Source organism: Temnothorax longispinosus, unplaced genomic scaffold (assembly GCF_030848805.1).
Source record: "Temnothorax longispinosus isolate EJ_2023e unplaced genomic scaffold, Tlon_JGU_v1 HiC_scaffold_30, whole genome shotgun sequence".
In the NCBI taxonomy this organism is placed as follows: domain Eukaryota; kingdom Metazoa; phylum Arthropoda; class Insecta; order Hymenoptera; family Formicidae; genus Temnothorax; species Temnothorax longispinosus.
In genome coordinates, this window is record NW_027270121.1 from 239,792 (window position 1) to 255,723 (window position 15,932).

At 36.3% G+C, this 15,932-nt stretch overlaps 1 protein-coding gene across 6 annotated transcripts; it reads left to right on the forward strand.

Annotated features, from left to right (window-relative positions):
- The first annotated feature begins 9,217 nt into the window (after window positions 1–9,217).
- Window positions 9,218–15,727, forward strand: LOC139824232 (DNA polymerase alpha catalytic subunit-like). Of its 6 annotated transcripts, none has more exons than XM_071796744.1 (12): window positions 9,218–10,810; window positions 11,043–11,171; window positions 11,840–12,042; window positions 12,333–12,449; window positions 12,527–12,710; window positions 12,786–12,989; window positions 13,060–13,197; window positions 13,280–13,300; window positions 13,382–13,790; window positions 13,913–14,085; window positions 14,450–14,597; window positions 15,191–15,727. In XM_071796744.1, exons 3-9 carry the CDS (start codon window positions 12,007–12,009, stop codon window positions 13,387–13,389), a joined length of 708 nt encoding a protein of 235 aa, XP_071652845.1. In that variant the 5' UTR covers window positions 9,218–10,810; window positions 11,043–11,171; window positions 11,840–12,006; the 3' UTR covers window positions 13,390–13,790; window positions 13,913–14,085; window positions 14,450–14,597; window positions 15,191–15,727. The 6 variants fall into 6 exon arrangements, with proteins under 6 accessions (XP_071652845.1, XP_071652846.1, XP_071652841.1 ...); XM_071796745.1 differs by having other exon boundaries at window positions 9,222–10,810; window positions 13,055–13,197; XM_071796740.1 differs by having other exon boundaries at window positions 9,233–10,608; window positions 10,731–10,810; window positions 13,055–13,300; window positions 15,191–15,721.
- The last annotated feature ends 205 nt before the right edge of the window (window positions 15,728–15,932 follow it).

Here is a 15,932-nt window from a genome sequence, read left to right on the forward strand (position 1 = left end):
TATTTGCTTACTTGTTAAGTGAGAGATATATATACATCTAACGATTATTTACGACGAATTACTAGTTGACACAGTACTTCAACTTATTTATGCTTTGTATATTCTTGCTATATTTATGTAATGTGTTTTGAATAATATGTTTAACTTGTATGATCCTTTCTTCAAACAGATTGAAGTAATGAAACCCCTTGACTGTTTTTCTCTAATCGAGATACAAATAACGGAAATCTGAGTTCTTACAATCATTTATGATGAGAGATTAACTTCTTGTAGTGACAAATGAGAAAGGATTATGCATTGATAATTCAACATTATCTTATTTTGTATTGATACTATGTGTTCTCTGTATAACATTTATTACGATATATTCATTGATTATAACATAACTGCCATGGAAATACACAATCTCTTTACCGACGTAACAACAAGAAAAGTGTCGTTCCCTATTCTGTAAATCTTGAGACCAGGCTCCTGCGCGAGCTTGTACGTTTTAAACACATATAAAACGTGTCGCCGACAAATGACGTTTTTCATGTACTAAGAAAATCAATACAATTAGTACGAAGTTTGATGTATTGATTTTCCATAAAAACTGTTTTTGAAATTACTAAGCTAACTTACTGCTATCAATTCACTGTCTTGTCATTATAAGCTGCTGGTTTTACATATTATATGTTATTTTGATTTTTATAAAAAAAGAACCCTTTTACCGATCATCGCCAAATTCAATACCAACCTTCCTTTAATGATACTTTATATAAAATTACATGTATAACTTATACACTTTTCAAGCAGAAATTCATCAATCACCCCTTCATCAATCCTTGCCAAATTCAATAACAATCTTCTTTAAATAATATTGTATCCATCAAATAACTTATACATTTTTTAAGCAGAGATCAATAACCCCTCCACCGATCCTCGCCAAATTCGAAACAACCTTCCTTTGATGATACTCTATATAAGATGACAAATATGACATGTATAACTTAACTTACACACTTTTTAAGCAAAAATCGGCAACCCTTTCACCGATTCTCGAAATTCAATATAATAATACTCTATCCATAAAAATTTGCTCAATATCTCAAAATTTGCAGAAATCACAACAATTACGTAAATTTTTCTTAGACAGAAATTGGTACCTTTTTTATTAGGAAATTCTACCCCTGTTTTATATACAATTCTTTAAGATTTGGTCAATTATTTTCCGAAAAATTGGAAAAATTTTGGATGCCGGTTCCAATAAAGATCGATAACGAAAAACTATACAGCACTTTTATGTACAATTCTTTAAAATTCGATCAATTATTTCCCGAAAAATTCGAAAAACTTCTGATACCGGTTTCCAAAAAAGTCGGTAACAAAAAATTATACACTTTATGGCACTCCCCGGGAAATTCTACCTCTGTTTTATATACAATTCTTTGAGATTCCGTCAATTATTTCTTGAAAAATTGAAGAATTTAGAAAAACCGGTTTCCAAAAGATCGGTAACAAAAAACTATACACCCTATAGCACTCCCCGGGAAATTCTACCCCTATTTCATATACGTTTGGTAAAAATTCGGTCCATTGGTTTCCGAGATCATCGAGGACAAACAATCAAACCGATAAACTCTGTCTCTTTATAATAATAGTATAATATAAATGTAAGTTTTTACTGCAGTTTTATTGCTGCAAAAATATACATATGTGTATATCTGCTTTTAAGAATTTACATGCCAATATATTTATAATTAATAATAATATAGTGTTAAATATCCATTACAGATCGGCGTCAATACTGAAACAGCAAACAAATTATGAAGACTTCTTAGACAATGTGTTAGCAAAGGATATAGAAGAAATAGAATTAACTATTAATATTGCTGAATCCTTTACCGACAAGAAACATCCATAATGAAGAAACAGAAAATTCAATCTCGATAGTGTCAACACCCATTTTACAAGCAGTTATACCCGTGCCATTAAACACAGTTGACGTTGGAAAAGTTGTAGAAGAGGCTGATAGAAAATTCAGAAAGCTATGTTAGAATCAAGAACAGCAAAATTGAAGCTTCTTCGAGCGAGCAAGATAATTAATAAATTTATAAAATCAAAGGGAATGTTGTGTTACGTCCAACCCCGGGATTAGGATAAGAAAATCTGGGAAACAAAGGAAAGGCTAACCAGAGGGGTCGGAGTAAGAAAGGACGCAACTAGACGCTTAAGAATATTGCTCGCAGGTACACGCTCTGTGTGTGAAGCGCGTGGCGCTAGCCGAACGCACTTTCGATTCGATGGCTCAGGAAGGGTCAATGTCCGTAGGGACGGTAGGACGCCTTCCTTGAGCGGTGCGATCGTCGGTCCACTTTTAAGTCAGGGAATTTAATCCCTTTAACTTAGGATCGGACCTCGTGCGATTTCGAGAGGTGGAAGGGATTTGAGAGCGAGGTCTTATTTAAAATAAAGAAACATTGAGTTTATCTTAGAAATAAATAGAACATTTATTACAAATTAACATAGAATTTACTACTGACATTGAGTAAAAATGTTTAGATAATTGTAAAATAGAGCGAAAGAGAAAACGTTAGCAACAGCGCTCGGGTAGCGACGAAGGCAAGGGGAGCGCGGCGAGGAAAGTTAGGCCGATCGTGTTTTGTTGATTTCGGTCCGTGCTTGCGGCGAAGAAAGCGCGCGAGTCAGAGCGTCACGGTCATTAGTAGAGAAAGCATCGTTTTCAGGAATCGCTGAATTCCTCGGTCCGCATCGTCGTGAATCCCCCGCTGTAAAAGATATATTTCGGAACGGTTGTACGCGAGCTTTACACCGTGCGTGCGTGCGTTATTTGACGGCAAGGCGAAAGGGCGAATTACATTCTCGATGAGATATCCCGAAGAAAGCGATACGACGCCTATACAACGAAGGACGAGACGACGCCTGCCACTGCGAGGATTGCGAGGCCACATCCCAGATTGTCTGCGCCTGCGAATAATTAGCTGTTTTCAACAACGCTAAGTACTTCTGTATATTTCCGTCCGAATACTCGGATAAGCGTGTCTCACGCCTCTCATTAATGCCTTTCCGATGTATGTACGTCGGATAAGTCGGTCCTACGGCTGCCATACGAATTGCATTTAATCTATTCTCGTACCAGAAATATAAGTACGGATTATATTATTCAGTCGTGTAAAAGCCCATGCGGTGTTTCCGTGTTAAAGGCATGCATTTACGTTGATAAATCGCGCAATGTGTTCGTGTAAACGGCACGTATTTACTTTCATATTATGATATTCCTTTTGCGTTTATTATATATTTTCGATGATAATATTTGTCCTTCGGACTTTCGACGTACCAAAAGTACATATGTGAAATAACTAATAGCTTAGATTCTTTGCGTTTATTTTGCCACGTGATACTTTCTCGTTTTGTGTCACTTACAAGAATATTTACGATCCCGCGTTGATAATAATCAGTTCTTAAATCCGTCGAATCTCGTTGCGTTTTCAACTTTGCGATTACGATATAATAGCGTTTATTAATTTACGATCTCATATTCTAAATTTATGTGTGTGATATAATATTCTGATATTTCGCTCTACTATATGTTTCGTTTTACGTATCAAGCGATTATAATCGCTTAACATGCATTGCACCCAATGCAACTGAACCTGCGGTTTGTTTATTATTTTTATGAACGAATAACATTAATCTAAGTACTATTTACTCGATCCTGTCTACATTCCGAGATGACTGGCGTTTCATCCTGCTGCGCTGCGTGATTTTCGGCGAGATCTTTAGTGTACAATAAATACTTTGCGTCTGAAGCTAATTACTTTTCTATTTTATTTTGTACACACTTTCGAAACATTATTCAAGCCAGGATTCGGATACTTTACGCGAACAAGCATCGGTTAGCTGAAAAACCATTTCAAACAAAAGAGAATCAGGCAATCGTACAAATAACAAATAAATCCAGATAAAGGGCAAATGTATGAAATGTAGGTGTAACATGTGTGTGTACTCCTCGCGGGTGTTACAAGAGTGCGAGGGTGATCGGGCAGGATTTTTAAGGGGAAACCTATTTTGAAAATGGACATCCTGCCCGCTATTATCACAATCGATATTGAATTACATAATTCTTTAGCTAAGTGTACGTGTGGTGTATATGTGTATTTGAAACTAAATTAAGTCGCAATTAACAATAAAATGTAAAGAGATGTTCGCGGGGTGAAAACAGAAAGACAAGAATTTATGCATGAAAAATAAGGATACCGCCATTGAAATAAGATTAAGGTTATTTAAGGTTTTAGGACGTTTGATTTTACTGATTCCATAACCAGCTTGTTCCGTCGATTCCGTCGATTCAATTGACTTTTAATAGGACATTATTAGAAATATAATTCATTTAATTTAAAATAACTATTATGTTGGATTTTACTTATGCAGTGGTCGATCTTCTTCAGACCCGCTCGGAAATATACAAAACAAAAAAACAAAACAAAAGGAAATCGTTACGAGCTCAAGGTGTCAGCGAACCGGCTGAGTCCGCGACAGCGACGAAGACGCCGGGAGTCAAAGGCCGCCGACAAGTCAGCCAGACCCGCGACAACGCCAACGACCGCCGCGAATCTAATGCCTACACTGATCGACCCAAACCCACGATAGTAATCTACCACGAGCTCAGGGTGACAGCGAACCGGCCGAGTCCGCGACAGCGACGAAGACGCCGGGAGTCAAAGGCCGACAAATCAGCCAGTCCCGCGACAACGCCAACGACCGCCGCGAATCTAATGCCTACGCCGATCAACCCAAATCCGCGATGCTAATAGACTCGTTATAATAAACTCCCGGGGATCCAATAGTCGATAGACCACTTGAGAAGGAGGACGATAAAACGAAAAAGAAAAAAGATTAAGAGACTTACTACTTGATGAATTCTTGAAGGACTCTTTGCCGAATGGACCTTGGTTAGAGGATGAGTCGGAGTGACTGATGTGCGGTCGGATGTCTTGCACTGACTTTAAGTGCTGAATCGTGACTCGAAGACGGAAGAGATCACGATTATAATGCCAAGACTAAACCACGAGACTAAAGCTTGGGAGGCTTGAAGAGACTCAGAAGCTTTGAGGGGGAGTGCCGCAATGTCAGGGTTTATACAGGAAAATGTAAGGAATGGAAGGGGTGGATTTCGTGTGGGATGTGTCTGGTTTTCATTTTTGGGACTTTTGGTTGGCGGGATTCTTTTAATTTGTGTTTAAGGATTTCTTATTGAGTGGGATGGTCTTTACCCAAGAGGTGGATTCTTAAGTTTTCGCTTATCCTTTGGTGAGCTAGATATAATTATCTATTTTCACAGTTGTCCATTGGCGAGTTTTGTCGTAAGGCCCACCTCCGCCGTCTTATTTTTTTAGGGGTCAGTTATCGATTCTTCCAGTGACGCATCCTTTTTTTATTATTATTGTCGATTTTTCTTTTATTAGAGTGCTGGATTCTTAGTTTATCTTACGACCCTGTTTTTAGTACCGGCAGACAAATGCACTAATCTTAATTGCAGTTCTATTGCAAACAGAAACTTCCGCCACGTGCCCCTTACAGGATTTCTAAAAGCACGTTTTAGACCCCGTTTCTGTTTGTCGGAACATTGCGCGAGCAATTTTGAGTAAGTCGCGCGATGCAATAAAGATTCTAAGCAAACTCCGTCTGGAATTAAGGCTCCTTTGGCGCGTCATGTCGCCATGTTTTATAGTAGTGTGCCAGACAAAGTTGATAAAACGTAGTCGTATATACTTTGTCCGTTTGAATTTTGTCGTCTGGAAGTAATCTCTCGATTTCGTTTAGCAAATGTAAAGGAAAAACAGGAAATAGCGTCGAGATCGTAACTCACTTGCCGATGGACAGCCGCTAATGCTCGGTTCCGATTTTAATCTTAAAAACTATTCTAAATTTTTAAGAGGTTTCCGCAAAAAAGGGAAATCGTGAAATCCACAGAATGCAACAGTTGTTAAAACGCGTTAGACGGCTGACGTGTGAAAAAGAGAAATTAATAAAAGAGATGTGTCATTTGAAACAAAGCAATAACTTGGAACAAGTGTTTAATGACGACCAAATTGACACTCTCTGTAGGCCACGTGGATGAGTTGACAGATGGTCTAATAATACTATCCGAAAAGCCCTTAGATTGAAATTATCTTGTGACAGTAGCGGCTACAACGAGATATTGAAACAGAATATTTCTTTACCCTCAGAAGGAGACTAGAAGGAATTGATTTTGAACCTGGCGATGGTGACCAAATGTTTGACATTTTAAGAAAACGAGTATCACACTTCACCGATGATCGAGAAAAAAATTGCATGCTTACTCTCGATGAGATGAGTATCACTGCAGGAGAACAATCCGATCAAAGCACAATTACACGTATCCGCCTCTTGATTCTTCCCGATAGAAGTGGTAATTGTACAGCCATTTACAATGATTAACTCGAACTAGATTTATACCATTTTCGAAAACGCTATTAGTAGGTTAAATGTAAAGGAGATGTCTACAAAGAATCCTGTTCCTAATTCCTTGCAATTTAAACAGAACTTGAAACTTACTGCAATATCGCAGTACTTAAAATCATCTCGTACATCTAATTATGAGACAGATGATGGGCAATTAATTGGTGATATTTCAAATCAACCGAAAAAAGCAAAAGAGATTAAAAAATGTGCACAAACTTCATTAAATACATCACATTTTGTGAATGCAAACGCTAATATTACTTTAAATAATAGTAGATATAGGCTATTGGAGTTCTGGATCAGTGGTGCTCGCGCGGGGTGCGGGACGAGGGGATCTCAGCGTTGAGGGGGGGATGACGTCATCGATATGGAGGGGCATGACGGCGTGTTTGCATCATTAATTAAATTAGATTATAGATAATTATATTATTGTAATTAAATTAAGTTATAAAAAATTATATTAATTTATAGGTTATAAATAATTAACTTAATTAAGTTAGGTTATGATTAATTATAACCTAATTTAATTAATTTAATTATTTATAACCTAAAAATTAATATAATTTTTAATAACTTAATTTAATTAATATAATTATTTATAACCTAATTTAATTAATATAATAATTTAATAAAAAAATTTAAGTGACTTAAACTATAGAGTTGAACGCAAAAAGAGATGGCGTCGAAGACCTTTTTTTTAAGTCTGCGTTTAAAAAAGAATCAACTGAAAACCATATTTTACATGACTTAAACTATAGAGTCCCCGTAGTGGGGAAATAAGAGTAGAAAATAGGAACAAACAAGTTCGTACGTGCCGTGATGAGATTATTCCATTTTAGATAAAAATTTTTATCTATATTTTAATAATTTTATTAATTCTTTAATAATAAATCGTTTATTTCTATCCATAATGAAAAAGATAGGCTTAGAGGTTAAGATAGAGAAGATTAGAAAAATAGATGCGGAAAGGAGAGAGAAGGGAGGTATGGCAGTAGTAAGAGTTAGAAGTGAGGAAGAGAAATCAAGAATAATGAGAAATAAGTGGAAATTGGGAGACAAAAGTACTTGGATAGAAGAAGATTTGACATGGGAAGAAAATGGAGGGTAAATCAAGTTGCATGGAAGGCAAGAGAAGAGGGTACGGATAAGGCAGGGAGAGGTATGGATAGAGGGGAAGTGGTGGGTGTAGGATAAGGTAAGAGATGTGCTTAGGGATAGTAGAGGGAGGTGTTGGGAAGCAGGGCAAGGGAAAGGGAAGAAAAGCAAAAGAGAGGAAGTGCAAAAGTAGGTTGAGTAGAAAAGAAAGAGGGAACGGGTGAATGAAAGAAAAGTAGAAAATGAGAAGGATAAGAGGGAGGAATTAGAGAGAAGATTTGGAGAGAAAGAGGTGGAGGAGGGAGAGAGAAGAGAGAGAGAGAGAGAGGAGAGAAGGAGAATATATAAGGTGGCTTTTTGGAATGTGGCGGGATTAACAAATAAAGATAAAGAGTTTTGGAAGGGGCTGGAGGAATGGGATGTAATAGTGTTATGTGAGAAGTGGGTGGATGGTAAGGGATGAGAAAAGATAAAGAGCTGCCGAGAGGTTACGTGTGGGAAGTGCAGAAAGCAGGGAGGAAAAATCGGAAGGGAAGGGCGGTAGGAGGAATAATAGTAGGGGTGAGGGTAGAGGTCAAAATGGAAAAAAAAGGACGAAAAAAGATAAAGAAGGGATGCTATCAATAAAGGTGAGGTTAGGGAAGAAGTGGTGGAACATAGTAGGAGTGTATATAAATAAGATGTATATGGACAGGAAATTGGAAAACCTAAAGTAATGGGTGGAAGGAGATAGAGACGGGAGTGCGGGTGCTGATAGCGGGGGATTTTAACGCAAGGACGGGGAAGGAGAGGGGATTCGTAGAGGGAGAGGAAGAGAGAGGAGAAGGGAAAAGAAGAACGAAAGATAGCAAGGTAAACGGGGAGGAAAGAAAGTTATGTAGGTTTTTGGAGGAGCATGAGTGGGCGATATTTAACGGAGGAATTAGAGAAGATGAGGAGGGAGAATGGACGTATACAGGGAGGAGAGGGGAGTCGGTGATTGACTGCGTGTTGGGGGACAGGAGGACAAGGGAGAGGATAGAACGGGTAGTGGTGGAAGCGAAGGTCGACTCAGACCACCAGCCAGTGACGGCGTGGGTAGAAAGGGTGGAGGACGGTTTGGGTAAAAGGAAGGGGGGGAAGGGCGGAAGTGAGAGAGGAGATTGGTCGGAGGACGGCAGGAAAAAATTTAAAGAGTTAGTGGAAGATAAGCAAATTCAGGAAGGGGAGTGGAAGAGGAGTGGCAGGGACTGAAAAGGAGGATAGGGAAGGTATTAAGGGAAGTGAATGGGAAGGGCAAAAAGGGCAGAGAAAGGGGCTGTTGGGGTGAAGAATGTAAGGAAGGGAAGAGAAAGGTCTCATGTTAAGGAAATAAAGAAGGAAAGGAAGGAAGAGTGGCAGTTATAGGGAGGAAAAACAGCGATACAAGAAGTTGTATAAGGAGAAGAAAAGAAGAGAAGTGGAGAAATGGGAAAAGGAGGTAAAGGAGATTAGGACAGAGAGACAGATATAGAAGATGGTAAACAGAGAAAGAAAGAGGAGAAAAAGATTGAACGAGGAAATTAGTATGCAGGAATGGGATAGGTATTTCAGAGATTTGTTGGGAAGAGTTGGAGGAGAAAGAGAAGAAGATAAGGAGAGAAGAGATGTGGGAAATAGTGAGAAAGCTTAGGGAGGAAAAAGCGATGGGAAGTTATGGAATTCCAAATAAGGTATGAAAGTTTGGAGGGGAGGTGCTGAAGGAATGGTTGTGGGAGGTATGTAATAGAGTGTGGAAAGAAGAGGGTTGACCGGAAGGTTGATGGGAGGGAATTATAGTGCCCATAAGAAAGAAGGGGAAGGGGGAGAAAGTCGGGGACTACAGAGGGGTGATGTTAGCACAAACAGCATACAATAAGGCGCTGCTGTTTTGGCGGAAAGGTTAAGGAAGGAGGTAGAAGAGAAGGGATTGCTTCCGTAGAGTCAGACAGGGTTTAGGAGAGGGATAGGGACCACGGACAACATCTATGTATTAAATTACTTAATAAATAGGCAGGTAAATTAAAGAAGGGGAAGATGGTGGTGTTGTTCGTGGACTTGAAGGCAGCTTTTTTGACTCGGTGGACAGAAGGATTCTGGTGGAAGCGATGAGGAAAAGAGGAGTGAGGGAGGGCTTGGTGATGAGATGTAAGGAGCTGTTGAGGGATGCAGGGTAAGGGTGGGAGAGGAGCTGGAAGAGAGGTTTTGAACAGGAAGGGGAGTTAGACAGGGGTTCCCGTTAAGCCCGATTTTGTTTACGTTGCTGTTGACGGACAAAGAAAGGTACCGAATAAAAAAATTAGAGTGTAATAAGTCTTATATGAGAAATAAAAAGAAAGAAAAAAAATAAAATATGAGAGAGATAAGTACGTGAAGTAAGCGGAGAGGGAAGAGGAATGGGAGGTGGTGACGATTAGATATTAGTACAGTAGAGGAGAAAAAGGAATGAATTAACGGAGAGAAATAGTGGAATGGGATAAATATTTTAGAATAAATATAACGGGAAATATATGGACATGGATGGCGCGCGCGTTAGTGCAATGTAAGCAGTAGTTAAGTGTAAGAAAAAAAATGAGAGCCGAGGAAGCGAAGTGTGATAAGTCTTATGCGAAAAGTAAAAAGAAAGAAGAAAACAAAATATGGGAGAGACAGATATGTGAAGTGAGCGGAGAGAAAAAAAGAAACGAGAAGTGGCGAATGGACATTGGTACAGTGGATGAGAAAGGGAATACATTTTAACGGAGAGAAATGGTGATGTGGGATGAGTGTTTTAAGGTGAAATGGAACGGAAAAAGTTTGAAGCGCGCGCGTAGCGCGCGTGTGTGCTAGTCCATAATAAAAAAAGTCATGTTTACCGAGAAGTGAGCTTTGCGAGTCGAATATCTCGCACGTAGTGTTGCCGCTTTTCCGCGTGCGTGATTGGCTGGCGCGGTCGAGATTGACGGCGATCGCGAGATCGCGGCGAGTTTGGCGAGTTTCGCGTGTGTTAAATCGTGCGACGTGACGTGTGTTCGCGTGGTGTCTCGCGAGGTTAGTAGGATTTTTTTTAATATGATGAATATATGTGTGTGTGATGATATTGGTAAATAAATATATATATTATAAATTATATTTTTTAATATCTTTTAACGTTATCTTCAATGTTTTTTCAGCATAATAGAAGTCAATGACGTGTGTTCGCGTGGTGTCTCGCGAGGTTATAATAATAATACATGATATTATATATTAGTAGGTAAATAAATAAATATATATTATAAATTATATTTTACATTAACATTTTTTAACGTCATCTTTAACGTGTATAACGAGGTCAAGTGTAATTGCAGTATTTCGATATTGATTGACTGTCCGCATTGTGTGAAGATCTGTAGTTGTTACTGTTACATAAACTTTAGATTTTTGAGTACGAGTAATGAATATTGAAATATAGCTCATATATGAATTAATTGAACTTATTATTACAGATCGAGTTACATCGAGTGAGAGAGAGGGACAGAGAGAGAGAGAGGAGGAGAGAGAGAGAGAGATGGTTTCGTTTGTCCTTTTGAAGAGTATGTAAAGAGCTTTCAATGTCGTTTAGAAAACTTTATTAGGTACGTACGTTAGTATCAAAGTATAATTATTTCATATAGGTTATGTTTCAATATTTATTGCTTGCTCGTACAAATCTAAGATATACGTTACTGTAACTATATAGATTTTTAATACAGACAGTAAATTATATTTATCCTTATAATAATATATTTTATATATAAGCATATGTAAGTAATAATTATTGCTTTTGCATTATGTTGTAATGATGTTGGGTTACGTTCAATTAGTGGAAGTATTTTAATATTTATTATTACATACTTGCATTGTGTGAGAACTCTTTCACTGGCTGAACGTAACACAATAAAACTGCAACATAATGCATACACTGAATCAATGATTATATATTATGATATATTTCAATGATGAGAATTGTTTTTGTTTAAATAATTATCTGTGGATATAAGAAACTGAATTTTATGCGCATAATATATTATTTATCCTTGTTAGAGAGAAAAAAAAATAAAGAGACTAAAAGAGACTAATAGACTAATAGAAAAAATAATATAACGTTTTGAATAAATTGTGATACACCGTTTGTTTCAATTCTGATCAGCTTTTTTTTAGGCATATCTGATAAGTTAGTCAATGGGTGATACGAGATACAAGTAAAAATATTGTAATTGCCTACATGCATCAGAAATCTAACGATTGATCATACATCCTTTAGGATTATACGTAGAGATACTTTGGACGGCAGTGAAGATCGTGTTCGGGATTTACCGCCAAGAGGTGGTCATCAGGGAGGTGCCGGTAATTCAGGGTATATGAGTGGCAGACAAGGTCGTCTTCCAACCTAACGTAGAGATCGTAGATACGAATGTCGTCTTACTACTGATGACGAAGACACTGTTTTACAGCCAGATTTTAATGGTAAGCGGTAGCTTCAAGAAATTCCAGTTTTTATTTTCGAATATACTTTTCACGTAATTTAGTGTCTTTTCTTTCTTTTTTTTTTTTCTTTTTTTCCTTTTCTTTTAATTATTATATATATATTTTTTTTTACTTTTACTACAGTCTAAGCATACTATATTAAACTTTACGATTTGTAACAATTTGTAGTATGGTATATTTAAGTAAAATATTAAAATTATGTTTATATAACTGGCATGTAAATAAGATAATTTCTTTAACATAAAATAATACATGTAATATTTATACAGGGAAAAATAATCTTTAATCAAGGATTTGTTGGTCGTCCAATTTGTGATATACAAGTTTCGGTGAAGGAATTGAACTTAAAAGTCAGAAGTTATGATCTGCAATCACTCTGCAGTGCAGTAAGTCATACGATACTCGTAATATTGGTATTATATTGTTCATCCGACCAAATAACTTAATTTTGACAAATATTTAGGTATTAAAGATGAAGGAACACGAATGTAAAGAGATCACGTCAGCGGAAACTCCATCGTTCTTCAATACAGTGGACAAAGTGCTAAATCTAATGCATGTGACGTTAAAAGAAGCAAAATACATTATGACTATAGTGATGGATCTCAATGTTATATCGCTCGCGCTTCAAATCATTTGTTTAGCAGGTACATTCATTATATTTCCCATTTCACTTATAAAATATAATAATGCAATTATAATTAAATAATGAATGAATATAGGTAACATTTTATCAAGGACGCTATTAGGCAGAAGAGCGGAGAGAAACGAATATGCATGTAACAACAGATATTCGTTTAATTTGGGCAAGCTGGGACTGCTGATGGACTTCAATTTTTGGTATTGTACAAGATGTATTAATCCGAGTATTATACAAGAGTACAATTTGTGTTTTACCATCGTGCCCAGTGCGGCGTATGCTGACGGTAATTTTCTTATATACAAACAATATCATGAAGTAAATATCTGGACTAAAATATAATTTACACAGTGCAGCAATTAAATATTCTCGAGTTAAATCTGGAGTCAGGTATGATCCCGACGGAGATTCACAAATTAGTCAAAAGCAGACAGCAGATCAAGCAACTCATGAAAGCGCCGAATTTATTGCCGGAACAGAAAATGGATTACCATATCAGGCAAATGGCGTTGAACCTCACAGCCAATTCCATGTATGGATGCTTGGGGGCGATGCATTGTCGATTTTACGCTAAAGGTCTCGCCGCTCTGATAACAGGTAAGACGCGAAATATTGTATATTTAAAACGCCGATAACATGAAGCATAATATATTATATAACACAATTTTTTTTACATAGGGCTTTAGCCTAGGAGGAGGACGAGGATAAAGCGAAGAGGAAGGAGCAATGTAAAGAACGCAAAGAAAAAGAACGATAAAAGAAACGTGACGAAGATGATAGCAAAGGAAAGTGGGAAACCGTTAAAGGCGGCGTGGCTATTTCCTCCGAGAAACCGAAGATGTTCGTCAAGGACGTAGAAATTAATATTGGTGCGGTGTTGAAGAAACTCTGAGATAATTACAGCTTGTGGTAAAAAACGTACGGACAGACGCGAGCAAATATAGCTTTTGCGCAAGCTACAATTGATAGGCGACGTTCATACGTTCGGCCCGGTTATAATCGTAAAGATTAAGTTTTCCATTGTGTCTTTTATATTTGATTACAATCCAAAAGTTTATGATGCTATAAAACCGGAGTATTGGTCAAAGTACGTATTTGTGTATAAAATAGATATATGTATGTACGTATGTGTAATGTAAATTTATAAGTTCTCTAAAATAGAAGATTTAAAATAAGCAAGTATGAAATAGATAAATATTTTTGTTACAGAATATTGGAGCGTATTACGGTAATAGCGAAACAATAATGGAAAAAATGCAAAAGTTTGAAACGACGCTGTATAAAATAGATGATTGTGTGTTGACACTGGTGGAACGTTTCGATGAGGCATTCATAAAGTTGTTGAAGGAATGTGATTTACACAGTAATGAATACGTGGAAAGGTAATACTTTTTGAGATAAATTATGCGAAATATATTTTTAACATAAATATAAATACAGTTATAATTGATACATATATGGAGGGTTAAAGCCATAGTGGTGTAAGTCAATTTTTTTATTACTTTTTTTTCTTCTTTCAACATATCTGCATGTGTAGACTGCATCTATAAACTTAACTCGATAGGTTAAAAAAAGTGACTTACACCACTATGGTTTTAACTCCATATATATATATAGGTATATACGTATTATGGGGTGAGAAAAAGAGAGAGAGAGAGAGAGAGAGAGAGAGAGAGAGAGAGAGAAACTTTATCTTGAACAAGATTGTGTAAAGAGATGTGCAATGTAAAATTTTCCTTATTTTAGATATATCGATGAATTTAATGTTCGAGAAGATCAAATGGGACTAGCTATTGGTGCTTATAATACAAATATTCAACAAGCGTAGAAAGTTGATGATATTACAAATATAGAGTTCGAAGAAAATTCATGTACATTTAAGATATATGGAGAGGTAATAATAAAAATTATTATTGTTTCAAGAATATTGAACATTTCACAATTTAATGTTTATATTAAATACATATTTTATATTAATTTATGAAACAGAGTATATATGATAGTTACATGTCCATAAGTGTGTTCTGTTTCACGCATGATGCGCATAATACATCATTTATCCATGTTTAATATTCGGTAAACAATTAGCTATTATTATTAATATAAAAAAATGTACAAATTAGAAATTTGCACATTGCTTTCTCACCATTTTAAAATGTATAAATTAGAAATTTATACATTGCATCATTATTTTATTTCGCTCACTTATAAAGCTTTTCTATTGAGGAAGCTTATATTTTATTTGATACATAATTATTAATATTTATTAATTTGACTTCTTCATAAAAGAAATTTTATGAGTAAAATAAAATGATGAAGCAATGTGCAAATTTCTAATTTGTACACTTTAAAATTGTGAGAAAGCAGTAAATTTATAATTTGCAAACTTTTTTATTATATACAATTTTTTCTAATTTTATTATATTCTTCAGTCTTTTTATCTCTATTTCATATATACTGCTTATTGCATATTCATTATTTTCTTAGCTCCTCACGATTCGGAATGTTTGATTTGCGTGAGTCCCCTTGCCTCTCACGATTCGAAGATGAATGTGCCCAAGCCTTTAATCTTGGCCGTGTCGAGCTCGTCAGAGTATTAGGAATCGGTGTCACATGACAGAAGAAGAAATCAATTGTAATGCCATATGAAGAAAATATTGCGTCAAAATGAAAACCGCTTTGATGGTAACTGAAAAACCTTCTTTGGCAGCATCCCTGGCCAATATATTGAGTAATGGACGATGTAATATCAAAAAACGTATGTTGATAACTTGAATTGTTTCCTTCTTCAGCTTCCTCTTTCCTTCTTTCTTATTTTTATAATAATAAATTTTTTCTACGAATATCTTTTGGACTGAATGGCTTTTGTTCCGTCCGCGAATGGGTAGGTCAATTTAGATCCGAGACTGTAAATTTTAAAATGACCTCTGTATGTGAACACGTTATGACATTAGACTTTATTGGAAAATACAACAACTGAGACAAAGAAGATCTGGTAAGATTAGATATATTGCAGTTTTGTTTTTTATCATGTACAGAATAACTGAATTTTTTTAATTTTTTATTAAGTATTCAAAGCAATTGAGAGTTTTTAGCACGGTCTTGTTTTTAGCATTAAATATTTCCATTTTCTCATAATATGCTTAAAAAATATTGCAGGGGATTTGTGAGTTATGCGAAGCAATTGATACTGTAGTAAATACGGTAGGCAGGAGAGGGCGCGAGTAGA